The 16,905-nt window shown below is 44.9% G+C and overlaps 1 protein-coding gene across 3 annotated transcripts in view; it reads right to left on the bottom strand.

Moving 5' to 3' along the window:
- Nucleotides 1–4,383, bottom strand: part of LOC115586827 (genetic suppressor element 1-like) — a 41,067-nt gene extending 36,684 nt beyond the window's left edge. For 2 of the 3 annotated variants that reach the window (XM_030426218.1, XM_030426225.1), the window contains exon 1: nucleotides 3,658–4,383. In XM_030426218.1, the coding sequence (XP_030282078.1) occupies nucleotides 3,658–3,694 (37 nt within the window). In that variant the 5' untranslated portion in view covers nucleotides 3,695–4,383. Of the gene's footprint in view, nucleotides 1–3,469; nucleotides 3,489–3,657 lie in introns of those variants that run through there. The other variant, XM_030426224.1, reaches the window with a different exon arrangement.
- Between the last annotated feature and the right edge of the window lie 12,522 nt (nucleotides 4,384–16,905).

The raw sequence follows: 16,905 nt of genomic DNA, 5'->3' as shown, positions 1-16,905 counted from the left end.
CCGAGCCATGCCTGCTGCCTGGTCTCTACTGCACATGTGCAGCTCTCAACAGAGATGAGAGGGAAGCGAGATGTCTCAGTCCTTAGCAACTTCCGTTATCATCGCCACAAAAAAAACGATGCATCTCATCAAGAATTTTACTGATCGAGACATTTAAAAAAACAAATGTTAGCCATTGAAACTCCCCATGTACAGATGCTGTGTCCACGCTGCAGCGGTCAGGAGTTTGAATCCGACCTGTAGCCGTTTGCTGATTGTCATCTGTTTCATCCCATTTCCTGTCATTTCTCTAAGCTCTCCTGTCCACTAAAACCATGAAAAGGCCCAAAAAATAAATACATTTTGATACCTGGATGAAGTCTGATAAGTTAAACAATCTGTTGTTTTCTTGTGTCCCCCTGATTTTCTGGCCTGTTTGTGATGATGAACGTGACACACGAGAAAAACAAACAGAAAGGGAAACTCATCCACTGGCAACATGAAAAATGAGTTATTCACCTCTTCATGGCTGGTTTTAAAAGAAAAAGCACGTTCATGTTAACCTTGGTGTAAAAGTGGTGATTGAGGACAGAATGTGTATTAATCCAAAGCTGAAAATAGCCCCTGTAAACACACTTCTGGTCCTCTTAGAGACATTTGTGAAAAACTACAGTGCCAAGCTCTTTTAGTAAATTGCTCAGCTTTCTTTAAACAAGGAAGTTTATGTTTGTGACCTGATTTTTGAGATTTACATCTTCAGTCATCACAAACAGGCCCTTCGAAGAGAAACAGTAGTGTGAGACAGACCATTACAGCGTTGTTTTTTTGTGGGAATGTGTTCAAAACCAGAGGAATGTAGAATATCTCCATCCTGATCCTTTAAACACAGGAAAAGATTGTTTTATTTATTCCCCGGCTTGCAGAACTCCCAGCAGCCTTGACGCACCTTCTCCTGGGAATACATTCTGATTTCAAAAGATAAGATTTATTTCTATATATATATATATATATATTTTTTTTTTGAGAAGACATCTGAATAGCGATCAACTGACAAGCCACCGAGGGAAACAGTAAACTGCTGTAATGTGTGTGGCGCGTATCACCAGGGGGTCCAGAGAGTGGGAGATAGCAAAATGCCACTTTCTTTTCCTTATGATACCATGTTAAGGTCACGATGTGCTCTGGGTAACAACGCATGAATGTGGCACACACACACACACACACACACACACACCACAGACACACACACACACCACAGACACACACACACACACCACAGACACACACACACATACATTTCCTCTCTTTCTGTCATGTCTCCTATCTCACACGTCTCTGATGGTTTTATGAAAGATGCTCGTGTAGATAATATGTATCATTAACCTGATTTTCTATTGTTGCCCCTAATCTCCATTCCTGTCTCATCCGTACTCTGCTCCACTCCTTCTACCCTGACTAATCACACAGTAATCGCTCCACACACACACATGCACACACACACACACACACACACGTGCACACACACACACACACACACGTGCACACACACACACTCACACACACACACATCCCATCCTTTACCCCTCACCCCCTACATTGTCAAATGATCATTGACGAGCAAGCGTGTGGCTGACACTGTCTCCACAGCAACGGCAGTTAGGACCAGGAGGGGGGCTGGGGCATCTTCCAGTGTGTGAATGATGAGAACACACACACACACACACCTACATCAACACAAACAGAGCAGACAGGTGCACACAACCACAGATACACACATACGTAGGTGCCAGCTATCACAAAAACCCATTTACACACACACACACACACACACACACACTGTCAAGTTTGCACACATGCACACACACACAGACGTGCAGAAGCACACACACACACACACCACACAGACATTAAGCGAGACCTAGGAAACTGAAAAAAAAGAGGATGAAAGCCAGAGTGAAGGGAGGGAGGAGGGGAGGGAGGAGGTGGTGTGTGTGTGTGTATGTGTGTGTATGTGTTTGTATGTGTGTGTGTGTGTGTGTGTGTGTGTGGGGGGGGGGGGGGGGGGGGGGGTTGTTGCTTCCTGGAGAGAGATTTTCTTCTTCTTCCTCTCACGTTCACACGCACGCGCAGATAGAAATGAGACACACACACACACAAATACACAAACAATGACAAAGCACCACATAATCACTCAGATTCAATCATTTATGAAAGCAGATGTATAATTCAAAAACCAGCATGAAAGATTCACAAGGCAAAGAACATTGTTTAATCTGCCCTCTGCCCTTCAATTCCCCCCATCAATCCCTCCCTCTCTCTCTCTCTCTCCCTCTCTCTCTGTCTCTCTCTCTGTCTCACCGCCTCCTCCCCCACTTCTCACCTCTCACCACAGCAGGGTTTTTAATCATTGACCACAGTCTGGTCCAGACAACTAAAAGGTTAAAGATCAGGGTGAGGGGTCGGGGGGTGAGAGACACGTCAGGAGGGCTGAGGTCTGTTTCTGACATTCTCATTCGTATCGTTTCCTTTCGCTGCTTAAATGCACAAAATCCCAGTTTACACACCTTCGCTTCTTTCCTCACCTTGTCTTCTTCTCCACACCGACCTCTCCCTCCCTCCCTCACATTGCTCCTTTCTCTTTTCAGTCTCGTTCTGTCATCCTGCCACCGGGCATGTTTAAGCACCTTTCTCAGGTAACCTCACACCTGCCTCAGCGTTGACACTCTCTGCACTCTCTTGTATATCAGACACAGTTGCCCGAGAGAGTGCAGACAATAGACGTCCCGGCTGTTTGGCTCACAGGAAGACGCAAGAGCGGAAGAGAGCGTTACAGACCAGCCACCATGAGGACAACCTGGGGTTATTTCAGGGGCTGCACCTCTTTTTTTATGATTGATTCATTGGAAGTTTTTATTCTGTAAAATGTCAGAAAGGAGGGAGAAAATGCCCCAGGACGATTTCCAAAATCTCAAGATCACAAAATCAAATGCAACAGTCCAAAACTCAAAAAAATGCAGCTTTCTTTCATAGACGAGGGAGAAAACTAGCACATCTTCACATCTGAGAAGCTGAACAAAATGATTTTAAAAGTACTTAAATGATCAATCGATGATCAAAATAGTGAAGGATGGATTTTCTGTGGATCAACTAATCATTTGCAGTAATCGACACATCATTCAGCCCTTTTAATTTTGTTTAAGTTGGCTTTTTTGCACCCAATCCAGCCATAAAAACTTGAAGAAAACAAGCAATAAAATAACCAATAATGCAAGAGTATGTGATCAGATACTGTATTCTGTGTTAGAAGAATATATCCAAGATTGTAGATACAACTTTCAGGCCAGTAGCCAAAGAGAAAATGCACAACTAAAGGAACAAAACCGCGAGCAAATGCCAAAAAAAAAATGCTTTACAATGATCAAAATAATGAATTTAATATCAAAAACACGTATCTGTGTCGACTCCAGCAGCACTGGGCATCTCTCCTTACCTGCCAGAAGACGGTAAATCAATGTGACATCACTCAAGCTATTAATTATGCCTTGAAAGAATGATTGAATGAAAGGGAGATTCACTCTTCGCAGCCAGTTCTGAGAGCTGAAGGAACACCAGCGGCACAGAGAAGTCCACGGGAAGAAAAAAAAAAATGAAACGCTGGATGAAAAGACTGGGTCTTACCTGGGAGGTAGAAGTGTGGAGGCTTTAATCCAAACATGGTCCTGGATCCAGTGACTCAGAGAAGAGGAGTCTGGGTTACAGGAGGGCGAGGAGGGGGAGCGCAGGGGGGCTGCGGTCGGCCGGGTTAAGGAGCTCGTTGTTGGTGCGAGTCATCAGACGGCTCCCTGCTCCTGCTCTCTCGCTCTCTGTGGGCCCTGTGGGTGCCAGGAGGGAGGAGGGAGGAGGGAGGAGGGGAGAGGTCAGCCTCTAGTCTGCCTCCCTCCCGTCCTCTTCACCCTCTCTGGACTGAACCCCCTCGTGGAGCAGAGAGGTGGAGGACAAAAAAAAAAAGGAGAGGACAGAGAGAGAAAGTGGCAGAAAGAGAAAGAGGAGACGAGGCGAACAGAATTGCTCCACCAGCTGAGGAAGGACGGGTGACAGTGTGCTCATGCCATCTTTCACTGAGGAGGGAGAGCCTCCGAGAGAGTTGGGAGGGAGGGTGACAGGAAGGATAGAGAGAGAGAGGGGTTGAGGAGGAGGAGGAGGGGAAAGAGAGAGAGAGAAAGAGAGTCTTCAGCCGGCGTCCTCTCCTCTTTTTTTTTTTGAGTCCTGCGCTTTGTAATCCCTTCCTTGTTATTCATTCAGCGGCCTCTTGCTCGTTTGCTGTATAATGATCTGTTTTTCTGCGCCTCTCTTTTCTGTGTCTCTATTCTTGCTTTATCCTCCCTCCTTTGCCTCAGACCCACCACTGACTGCTCAGATCAGCGAGCACAGAGGAGGTGGATGAGGAGGAGGAGGAGAGAGGGGAGGGGAGGGGAGGGGAGGGGAGGGAAGCAAGGAGAGAAAAGAGAGAGAGAGAGAGGGAGGGAGGGAAAAAAGAGGGGAGGAGAATCATAAGACGGATGAGTGAGGGAGAGATGAATGAGTTTATGTGAGTGTGTCGCGTACACACACACACACACACACACGCGTGTCTCTGTGTGTGTGTGTGTGTTTGTGTGTGAAATATGAAGAGAGGAGGAAGGATGATTTAGTTGGCATGTGTGTGTGTGTGTGTGTAGTGTGTGTGAGTAAAAAGAGATTGAGAGAAAGAGAAAGAGGGAGGAAGAGAGGCGAGAGGGTGTTGATGCAGTTCTCATTATCAGTAGATTGGACTGGTGCCTGAGTGACAGCTGATTCATCATGGGAGGAGAGGAAGGGAGAGCGGAGGGGAGGAAATAGTGTGTGTGTGTGTGTGTGTGGAGCTGGGAGGGAAGGAGGGAGGGAAGGAGGGAGGTGGGGAGGAGGTTAAAACCTGCCCTTAAGCATCTGCTTCATTCAGATCTCCTCCTCTTCTTCTTCTCCTCTCTTTCCTCCTCTCCTCCTTTTTCAGCCTCCGGTCCTGAAAATCAACACTCCTTCCTTGTGTGTGTCTGCTTTACACGCTGCTGTATACCCTGATGTGACCGCCATAACTCTATCATCCACACACACACACACACACACACACACATAGCCCCCAAAACCGGTCACATGCTCTCATTGATTAGACAGGCCTCATATGTCTGACACATCACGTTAGCCGGGCTTTCCATCAATTACTGTCCACTCTTGGCGAGCTAACGTCCCATCTACTGTCACCGAGACCCAATTCTATCACAGCCGCGTTAGAGCCGGAGCCAGAAACCACTGCCTGCCCACACACATACACACACACACATCACACACACACACATAGCATCAAACCAAGCTGCATCATGGGGGAATGAGATGCCATTAGGAGCAATTATTTGAGCTGGTTCTGTGGCGTTCTGCTCGTTGGTGGTATGGTGACGCTTTTTGGAGACGTCTCGTGGTTTGTGTCTGGGCGTCTGTGGCAGCCGGGGGGGAACCTGGCTGCTCTATCACTGTCTCCATCTCCTCGCAGCAGCCCTCATTTCTCTCTGTCACCTCCTCGCGCTCACGTATGGAGCACGCAGCCGGTTTCATCGCATGTGCACAAACATTTAAAGGTCCAATTTGTAGGATTAGGTTGTGAATTACCGAGACTTTGGGTTGGTCTGTAACCAAAATCACAAGTCACATTGCCTCAGTGGGCTTCACCATCTGTACAGTGTACAATACCTCGATTCGAGTAGGGAAAAACTCCCCCAAAAAACCCTTTTAGCGGTTAAGAAGGAGGAAAACCTCAGAGAAGCCACAGAAAAAGGATCCCTCTCCCAGCTTACAAAGACACAAATATCTGAAATAAGCAGATTATAAAATATACTGTGTTTTAAAAAGTATCCAAATGTCAAACCTGAGTAAAATAAGCATATCGTGTTAGAATATTACTTTGGTGAAAGTGAAAGTCCTCCATACAACTATATTTGAGTCCTCAAGTATCGGATAAATGTAATTAAGTATCTAAAGGTAATGTAAAGGCCACAGCACATCACATGTACAGAGTCGACCTGTGGCCCTCTGCTGCGCGTCATCCCCCCATTTCCTGTCATCTCTCAAGCCGTCCTACCAAATATAGAAAGAAAAAGGCCAAAGGTAAAATAATACCCCACATATATGTACTTGTTTACAGTGATGGAATTTAACAAGTACTATACTCAAATACTGTTTCAAAGTACTTTCACTTTACTTGGGTATTTCCATTTTCTGCGACTTCATACTTCCACTCCAAATACTTTTTACTCCAATAAATTTTTTTGATAACTTTAGTTACTTGTTACTTGCAGATCACGTGCTGCATCAGAGCCAAAGTAACACTTTTTTTAAATGTATCTATTTTATCATCAATCAGATAAAAAAATAAAAATAAAAAACATGGATTCTGATAATCAGGAACATGCTGAATATTGGATATTGGATCAGATAACCAGCCGGGTCGATAATCGTGTGTATACATACGTGTAGATGTAGATGTAAAGTGCTTTAACCTGCAGTTCTGTTTATGTGGGTCAACTGATTATTGGCCTGGTCGATTATCGGATTTGATTTTCAGCATCTGCTCTGTTTAAAATCTTTTTAAGTCTGACTGCCATCCAAATAAAATTATTTACTGCTACTTTGGCTCTGATGCAGTGTGCAATCTGCAAAGTCCCTTATATATAATAACTAATTATATCAATTACGTGTGGTGGAAAAAGTGATGAAATGTACTCCACGTAGTTACATTCAAACACTGAAAATCCATGTGAGTAATGCTCTGAGCGAGCGCGAGCCACGTGACCAACTCTCCATCACGGTGACCTGGAGGACGGCGGGCCACGTGAGAAAATCAGTGCACAAATATCAGAATGTTGACAGATTCTGTAAACAAAAGTGCGAAAGGTTGTGAAAGCAGTGATCCATGAGGAGGCCCTTAGAGTACAATGATACTATCTGTTTCCACCCTCATCTTCTTCTTCCTCAAGATTTTTTTTTTTATCTCACTCCTTAACATGTCTTCTCTTTTTATTCCTTCACCTCTCTCTCTTCTCTCTGAGTTGCAAGGAGGAAGTGTACTGCTGATAAGATTGATCGCGAGGGTCTCAAAGAGCTATCTATAACCCCGTCTGTCACCGCTGAGTCAATGAAGAGAGGCTGCTGTGGGACGCACCGAGTACAGCGCACGCACACACACACACACACACACACACACACACACACACACACACACACACACACACTTTCAAAATACATAAACACATGTAAACATGCACAAGGAAGCACATTAAGAATGCATACAGACACACACATTCACACACTCACAAAGACTGATCAACAGCTGTGGGAGAAGTTGTGAAACATCAGCCAACCACAAACTGACAGAGGGAGCAGACTGGAGAGAGGAGATAAAGAAAACAGAAGAAAACAGCACAGAGGATGGAGAGGTGGTGGTGGTGGTGGTGGTGGTGGTGGTGGTGGGGGTTGAGACGGAGGACAGGAGTATGTGTGTGTGTGTGTCAGAAAAAAATATGTTTTTCAGTTCCCTTCGATTGGCCCTGAACCAGATCGAAACCAGCATTTGTCTTCTTCTTCTCTGTATTATTGGCTCAAGCTGTTAACACACACACAAACACAATCGTACACACACACGCAAACACTCTGTAAACACCCCTGACCTCTGGGTCGAGACAGTCGAGGCCCTTTGGCCCCGCGGGGGTCACGCTCCGCCGCACGGAGCGGGGTCGCGGAGGTCAAGAGAGGAGGAGAAGGAGGAGGAGGAGGAGGAGGAGGGCCAACAAACACACAGCAGGATCCGCGATGATTACAGACAACAGCCAATAACGAGCGGCCACCTCTGACCTCATCGCCGTGGAAACGTGAGGGAATGCCTGTCACCGAGGGAGCAGTATAACTCAATCTATCGCCGGGCGGAAAAAAAAAAAGAGGATGAGGAGAAGAAGAGAGTTTTTTCTAGAGATGTGGTCAATGAAACACCGGCCTCACCCGTCACCTCCGCTCTCCTTACTGGAGCTCTCGTTCTGTCCTCCGCACCAGACGCCATCCCAGTCACAAGAAGCAAAACCTCCCTACCAACACCAACACCACCACCACCACCTCCTCTCCTCTCCTCATCTCTGGCTCTTTCTCTATCATTTGCCTGTCAGATGCACGCTGTGGCAGAATAAGAGCTGACACCCCGGTCCCAGCAGCAACCAGGGGCTGCCATCAGCAACTTAAACATTTTCTCTCTCTGCTGCCCCCCCCCCTCCTGCTCTCCCCTGCGTCCATGCAGCACTCTCACTGCTGACAAGGAGCACAGAGAAGATGACAAATAAAGGGAGAGAAATGATGTGAGGGGGGGGGAGAAAAAGAGAAAAATCCCTCCTCCATCTTGCTATTATTCCCGCATTCCCTTCCCCTCTTGTTTTCACTCCTCCTCCCCCCCTCCCTCCTCCTTGTCATCTCAGCGAGGTTGCTGACCCCGAGTGAGTGAGCCTCATTACTCAGTCACTCTGTATGCACTCACATAGGGTGATGGTGGTGGTGGTGGTGGTTCTGGTGGGGGTGCGTGAGCATGTTTTGACGGGACGAACAGTAAATATATTTGTCACTCCTGAAGTCACTCTGGCAGTTTCAGGAAAGACACTTAAAGAGACGACAGAGGACGGGGCGTCACCGCGGAGAGGCACGGGGGGGAAGATTAAAAGATGGTGAATCGAGGACGGGTATGGAGGATAAAGTGATTGGGGGGGGGAAGAGGAGTGGGTGGTGGTGCTGGTGTTGGAGGAGGAGGAGGGTGGGGGGTGCTGGTGGTGGCTCACGCTGGATCAAAGATAATTGTCAGCGGAAGTCATTATGCACATATTGTATAGAGAAACCCGAGGACGCTTCTTTCAACCCTATCCCTCTCATCATTTCCTCCTCTCCTCTTCATCAGCCTCTCGGTGTCTCCCATGCCATCGGGGATTTAATTGGACGCTGATGGGTTCACGGTGACCTCGAGTGAGGGAGAGGAAAGAGAGAGAGAGAGAGAGGGAGGGAGGGAGAAAAAGTAAGTTGAAATTGTTGGGGCAGGAATCCACCACCGCCGCCGCCACCATCCGCAGCATTAGTCTGTTAGAGAAAAACACTTAGAAATGATCCAAAACGACTGTCTCCTCCCTCGTCCAAACCGATGACACAGCCTCAGACGCTCAGTAATAACACCCTAAACTGCACTCTTATTGAGGTTTGGATCGCCGCGGTGGATTCACATTGGCTTGGCTCGTGCGCCTTTGTGGGGGCTCACGCTGCAGTCCTCCTAAAATGCAGATGAAATGGGAGGGAGGTATGCTGCGAAAGAAAAAAAAAACAAAACAAAACATCAGCCCCCCCAACCCGAGCAAAACTCTGGACTCAGGCTGTCTGGTGCCTGTCTGGCCACCAAACTATCCCAAACACGCCATTCATGCGTGCTCACATAGACATGTATTATCAGAGTGTGGCCTGCTGAAGCCCTGAATCAGCATACACACACACACACACACACACACACACACGTACAGTAGACCCGGCTGACGTCCTCCCACCACAGCATGCAAAGCAGCATAAATCAAGACTGTTAATGGGCCCGAGTCACAGGGCTCCACTGTACTTCTCCACCCCTTCAAACTCTCTCTCCTCACACCCCTCCCCGTCTCCACCCTCTCTCCCTCTCTCTCCCTCTTCCTCTCTCTCTCTCTCTCTCTCTCTCTCTCTCGGGTCCATCTGTCCGTTTGCAAGTATGAACAGAGCACAGTGACACACATACTGAGTGGGAAATTAGCCTGCTGCTGTGACATTCGGTCGAGTGTGTCTGCGTGAGTGTTTGTGTTTCTGTACATGTCCATAGAGCATCACTGTAACTGTACGTCGGCATATGCGTATGTATGCACACAGACAGTTTGTGCATCTGATTTTCGGTGCGGAGCTGGAGAAAGATTTACATAGTACGTCCTCTAGATCGCACAGCTGAAGGTTTCTAAAAATATGTTGAGTATTGTTATTTTAATTGACTTCAAATAGGGTTGTTTTTTGAAATTATAGTCATCTATCTGTCTATCTATCTATCTATCTATCTATCTATCTATCTATCTATCTATCTATCTATCTATCTATCTATCTATCTATCTATCTCTATGTCCCTGCTGTGACATTGGTCTTCAGTGTGTGTGTGTGTGTGTGTGTGTGTGTGTGTGTGTGTCTACCCAGATGGTGATATCTCCTGATTATCTCTGTATGTATCTCCTCCTCCATCCTGCAGCTCCACTGGGTCAGGCAGGTCCCAAACCTCGCCGTGCCACCATCCGAGGTGCCACATCGATTAGGCTCCCCCGGGAAACACGCGCCCCCGCAGCCAGGATCTCATGAGCGGAGCCCCCACAGGAGGGTTTTGAACTTCTCTCAGCACATTTCCCTGTCCTGGCCTGACCCCGTCGAGGTGACCCCTGAACCCTGACCTGACTCTGCGACCTCTAAACCTGCTTCTGTCCCTTCTGATGTTTGCTGAGCTCAAAGGATCATAAATCATTGCCGCAGACACAAACTTCAAACCTTTCTCACTGCTATCTTGCACCCAAATCGTGAAATGTTGTTGGATTCGCTCCAAATCGCCTCATTGATGCACGTACAGTCGCGTCCGTCTCATCTGAGGAGCATCTGTAGGAAGTGAGTGATGATTGATCTGATGTCTAATTAGAAAGAAGCTACACGCTGCTGCTGCAAACCCTGCAGCGTTCGTTTTAAATGTGTTTACAGATATTTTGTGTTTACATTGTTAATGTGAAAGTCATCATACAATCATAACTAACAGGATAATCTTGCTAAAAATATTGTAGTTTAAAAAATGAACAGAGGAATATGTGCTACATTACTCATTAACAATAAAGATATGAAGTTAATGAAAGTTTCATGGGGAGACATCATCAATTATCATTGCAGTGATGAAACACAAACTCAAGGTTCATTTCAGGCCTTTGTCACTAAATATAAGCGCAAAACAGTCATGCAGTTTGTGGAGCTTCAACGAGTAGTTTATTAATCAATCTATATACATTAAAGGGCAACTGCACCACATTTAACACATTAAAGTGTGTTTACAGGTCTTGGGGAGTACTACTACATATGTAAAGTAGTGAAACGTGTTTTTGTAGCTGCATGTAATCTGATAAAATTCCTCGAATCATGTCACTTATTGTGAGTTGCATTATGGGTAATGTAGGTGCTAGATTTTCAAAAGGAAGAAGAATTTCTGGAAAATAAAAAGGCAATATCATTGGTTATTGCTGTATTGAGTTTCATTCCTGGTGCCTACATTACCCATGATGCAGTTTAGCCACTGGATGACATCACTGGAGGCAATTGAGCTTTTTTCTCCTCATATGCAGCAGTACTCCCTGCACACACCTGTAAACTCACTTCAGTGTGTACAGTTTGTGGAGTTAACCTTTCATTAGCAACTATTTTGATAACTGAATCATTATTTTAGTCATGTTTCGTGCATGAAATGTCAGTCAGTTGAACACATTTCAGTTTGAGAGTGTTGGTTGAATAAAACAAGCAATTTGAAGACATTTCATTTTAATTCAGTTTCACTTCCCACTGTTGTCTGAGATAACAACGAATGTGTTAATTTATCAACAGATTACTCAACAACAAAAGTCATCATTAGCAGCAGATGTCCTACTTTCAAGTGATCATATAGAGGAGATGGAAACCTCTTTCTCTGTTTTTTGGTGATTTCCAGAATACTTCAAGGACCTGAAATCTATGTTGAGCACTATTGTAGTTAAAAACGTGTCTTCCTCTTCGTTGTTTAAAGCCCCTGTACAGACTTTTCATTTAGTGTTGATTTTGGCGGCCCCGCTGGACGAAAGCGGTAGTGTTTTGCTGGAATGAAGACTGCATTTCCCTTGAGCTCTAGCGCCCACTGTCGTGAAGACGTTTGTCTGGCCGGCGAGTGTAGATTTGTTTTGGAAACGTCGGAAAGACGACGGGACTTGCTTTGAAAACTTTTTTTTTTTAGCAGCTATCTGCAGCGTGCATATGGACGAGGTAATGTGTCTATTTGTATTTCTACTTAATATAATATGCCGCCGGTGAAACAAAGTAATGCTGCTGTTGCGCTGCAATTTCCCAGCTATATATATTACCCACGGTGCTACAGAGCTAGCGTTACAGCAAAGTCACAGTGATTGTGATGGATGTTTTGTTCTAAGTAAGAAACTGAATCATTTATAATGACAGAGGATATTACCGATGCATCGTTGTAGGTTGGCTGGGCTGATCACACAGCTGAAATGGATGCGTGATCTAAGACGTTTGTTGTCGTTTTCACGAGTGTAGTCTCTAGAGCTAATCTAGTGGTAACGTTAGCCAGCTTTGTTGTAACAACATAAATGCATGTATTGCTGTAATCTACGTCCCGCATTACATTTCATAAATGAAATAAAATTTACAAACCTGTCTAGGAGGAATCGGGCGAATTCTGGATCCGACCCTCCCTTCAAGCCCCGCAACTCTCTCCATCTCTGGAAGGAATCGCCAATGTTTATCCGTGTTTTAGCCCTAGCTCGATCGGATTCCCTCTTGGCCTTTCGTTGGTCTTCGGTTCGAATTCTTTTTCTTTTCTTTGTCTCATTATCAGCCATGACAAAAGTTTTAGCTCGGTTAGCACTGACTAGCGTAGCAACAAAACAGCTATGCCGTATCCTGAATGTCGTCAGTTCCGGTCTGACTGCCGTAAATCGTTTCGTCAGTGGTCCGACCCGACCAATGCCTTTCAGAGGTATAGAATTAGACTACTTAGAAAAAGCGTATCTTCACGCTGATGGGCTCATTTGCTGTTGTAGGTAACAGAGACACATCAGCAGAAACCAGAGACTTTTCTATATCCAGTTAAAAACTCCGTACAGGGGCTTTAATAAAATGGAAAATAGAGGTAAACGCCTTGATCCAGATTGATAAGATGTGTTAATAAACCATAAATTTATCCTTTCCTTGCTTTATGTTTCTTCGCTTGTTTGCTGATCAGTCATTTGCTGAGAAGTCACTTTGAAGGTCTCTCTACATATCAACACAAATCTCATTAGCTGTGATTTCAGACAGATGCGTAGACTGACGCACCGTGGCGGTTTTAGTATATTATGATTATCTGCAAATCACAGCTCTGCCTTCTGGGGGATCTGGCGTGCTGCTGTGTGCAACCGGTGCTGTCACTCGTCAGTCAGCTGTCACTTAATATCTTGCGCTGCTGAATTAAAACACGTAGGAAAGACTGAGGAGGATTTTTTTTTTCTTCTACTGAGCCAGAGAAACATTTTATCAGATAACAGATATTAAGATGTGTCATATTCCGGCGCCTCTTGAGGGAAATCCTGGCCGACTGCACTAACTACCAAGATCAAGGATTATTCCAGCTCCAATACCAACACACACACACACACACACACACACACACACACACACACACACACCTTCACACATGCACATCCACATTACCTGGGGGGTCTGAGCTCCCCCCTCTACAGGCCTTCACCCCACATGCTCATCTCAATTAATCACCCAACAAAACAGATGTCAGGAACAAAGGAACGATCTCCAGGCCTGTGGGGTAAAGAGGGGGGGGCGGAGGAGAGGAGAGGGGAGGGGAGGGGGAGGAAGGATGGCAGGAGGAATAAGGAGGGTGGTTTTGTACGAGGCAGGTGATTGGAGGTCGGAGTGGGATGTGCTGGCTGCTTATGTGCTCCCAGCCCCGGCGTTACTGTTACTGTACAATACAAGATGAAAACTGTAAAAAGGAAAAAAAAAAAAAAAAGGAAAAATAGAGGAGGAGAAGAAGTCACGATGTAAGAGGGGGAGAGAGCGAGAGATGCCGAGAGAAAAAAGAGAGAGTGAGAAAACAACAAAGCCCTGGAGATGAAAGACGGTCCACAAAACAATGGATACAAAATAATGCTGCGCGGTGTGCAGAAATAGAGCAAAGATTGAAAACCTGCCAAGATAAAGACAAACCCCCGCTTTTGAACTGTCACTTCGCCGCGATACTGTCAGAAAACAAATGGCAATCTTGACAGGTTTCAGCTGCCTTTGAAAGGCGACAGAATCATATTTTATTCACAAACGCATATTTTACGGCTTTTATAGCAGAGATCGTAACCTGTTGTTAAGCTCTGAATTCTTGAATCTTCTCCTAAATTATTGACATCTACATAATGTACAGATGGAGGGAGAGGAAGGGGTGGAGGCAGAGGAAATAGGGAGGAAAGAGGAGGGAGAGGCGGCAGGATGGAGGAAAATCTCCACGTTTTTATAACATGGTTGGGGGGTTTTTTTGCATTAATTCAGGAAAGAAACGCCACACGGTCTTAAGTGTGCACATTACGGGGAGAGCCCATCAATCTGCCGGCATTATCTCCCCACTGTTTCCTTTCTTCTTTCCATCCACCCATCCTTCCAGAGCAGCGGTCCTCTGTCTCTCTCTCTCTCTCTCTCCTTTGCCGTCTGCCTGTAGAGTGTGTGGACAGTGAGAGTTACAGCTCGCATCAATAACAGGCAGATAACAGCCCCAGTCTTCGGTCTTCAAGCACAGCCTTAAATCACATCAGCCCTGGAGGGAAGCAAATGAAGAGAGAAGAGGAGGAGAGAAGAGGGGGAGGTGGTGGGGAAGCTTAGCACTTATAAGGCTCACTGCTACTACGACAACAACAACAACAACAACAACAACAACAGTGCAGCGTTGGTAAAATACACACAAGTGGGAAAAAAATGACAAGAACACATCAATTTATGCAGCATAAAAACAAGGCTCGGTGTTGTAACTGAGAGTTCACACACTGAGCAACACGCCGAGGGAGGAGAGAAAAGGAGGCAAGACGACTGAGAGTGTGTGTGTGTGTGTGTGTTTGCATATGCGTCGCTGCATGTCTTCAGGCCCGTTTTTTTCTTTTTTTCCTGTATGTCTGTACTACTTTCGCTGCAGCACACAACATGAAAAAGCACTAAATGAATCACTTCATCCCACATTGATCTGGTAGCATCTCTGGTAACACCGACACCCAGTTGTAGGTAATGAACTGCAACAACACACAAATACACACACACGTTCACTGGTTTTAAAGGACGATTCCCTCTTTTTTTTTTAGCAGGTTAATTGGTGAGAACTGGATACTCGAAGTAAAATACGAAAATATGAAAGAAGAAATAAAGGCAAACTGTAAAATAATATTTACTGAGTCACAGTTTACTGACAGGCCTCCTGAATCAACTTTGACTCATTGTTCCTGTCATAGTTTTGCCCACAGATAACCTACACTTCAGGTGTTTTCCACTTTAATTAAAAATAAAGTACATAAGATTAGTGCTTCCCCCTGATCCCAGATGTAATACTATTCCAAAAAACAGGTGGAAAAAGAGAATACAAAGATTTGTGAATGATGCTGACCACCTATTATTTTTTGCAAATGGCACAAAGACAAGATACTAAAAGGAGCAGTTTGTAAGATACGACCAGAATTTTAGTTTAAACATTCCAAAAATGAACAAACATTATCAACAGAGTGTGTAGATCTGCGCTGGACATATCTACTAAAGTTAGCATGCTAACAGCTAGCCTCTAGTCTCCTTATACCACTTTGCACCACAAGAGTCAAATAAGTAAACATAATAAACTCAAAAAATGTCAAGAAAGGACATATTTTTACACCTGTTTTCCTCACTAACAGGAAAAATACAACCGTGCATCATGACTTCCTGCCGCTTCACGCCTCTTTGACCAAACCTACCACGTCTTCCCGTCCTCAGAGTCATAGTCATAGTTGCAGCTGCTGTAAATCACCTCTGTACTGTATTTCCTGTCTTTAAACTAACATCTGTCAATCTCAGAGGCTGCTTGTTCCCAGTCTGGTGTCACTGGGAGGCCCGTTGACTGAGCCCCTTTGCCTATAGTGACTCCAGTAATGGTTATAAGACCACTTAGCGCCACTGCTAACTGAGCTACTTGCTAACAGCAGCTAGTCGCTCCAGCCAGAGACATCTAAGGCAAAGAGTAGCAAGTCAAGAGCTACCTTTGAATTCAGAACATTTCTTACTAGTTATACCTAAATGTTCAAATTGCTATATTTTGTCTTTTGTTTTGTAAATATTCACTCATTGTGAATTTGATGCCTGCAACACACAAAGCAAGAAAAAACAAAAGCATCCCAACTTTTTAAAAATCAGGGTTGTAGTCATAATGTTAAAAACTTATTTCTGCAGTAATTACGTGACACTTGACTTACTCTGCTCTGCATTTGCCTCACTTCCTGTTACAAAGATAGAACAAATTCAAATTAAAGTGGGTCATCAATATTCAAGGTGTCATCACCACCTGTCAGCAGGACATGACATCTGTGTGAGGCCAGCGAGCGTGCTGCTCAGAGGTCTATGTGGATTGTTTTATATAGTGAGAAGCAACAATGAAACACAGACCAAGTAAATTAAGTATATTCAAATTAACAGGGCTTATTTGTGTGTCCAGGTGATAAACAGAGAGATCAGATCATCCACAACAACATTTATTTAAAAACAGAATTTTTTAAAAAGAGGAATAAAGTTTGGGGTCCTGTGGTTTAAAAAATCTGGATAAAGAGTCAGCATGTTAACGACTGGTCTGATCTTTCCAAATATAAGTGTGATGCACTATGTGTTTAATATGCTAATTATCATATATCATTAGTGCTACTAAAGACACAGTTAAATACTTGTACTTGACTGTACTAAACCATTAAGATGCACCTGAATATAGCCCAACTAACTTTTTTGCACTGATGATGTACTTTCATGTAGTTTTTCTCTTTTTCTGTACTTCAATCC

This window comes from Sparus aurata, chromosome 8, assembly GCF_900880675.1.
Source record: "Sparus aurata chromosome 8, fSpaAur1.1, whole genome shotgun sequence".
NCBI lineage: Eukaryota > Metazoa > Chordata > Actinopteri > Spariformes > Sparidae > Sparus > Sparus aurata.
The sequence above is the reverse complement of the archived record's forward strand: the minus strand, read 5'-3'. Positions and strand labels throughout refer to the sequence as shown.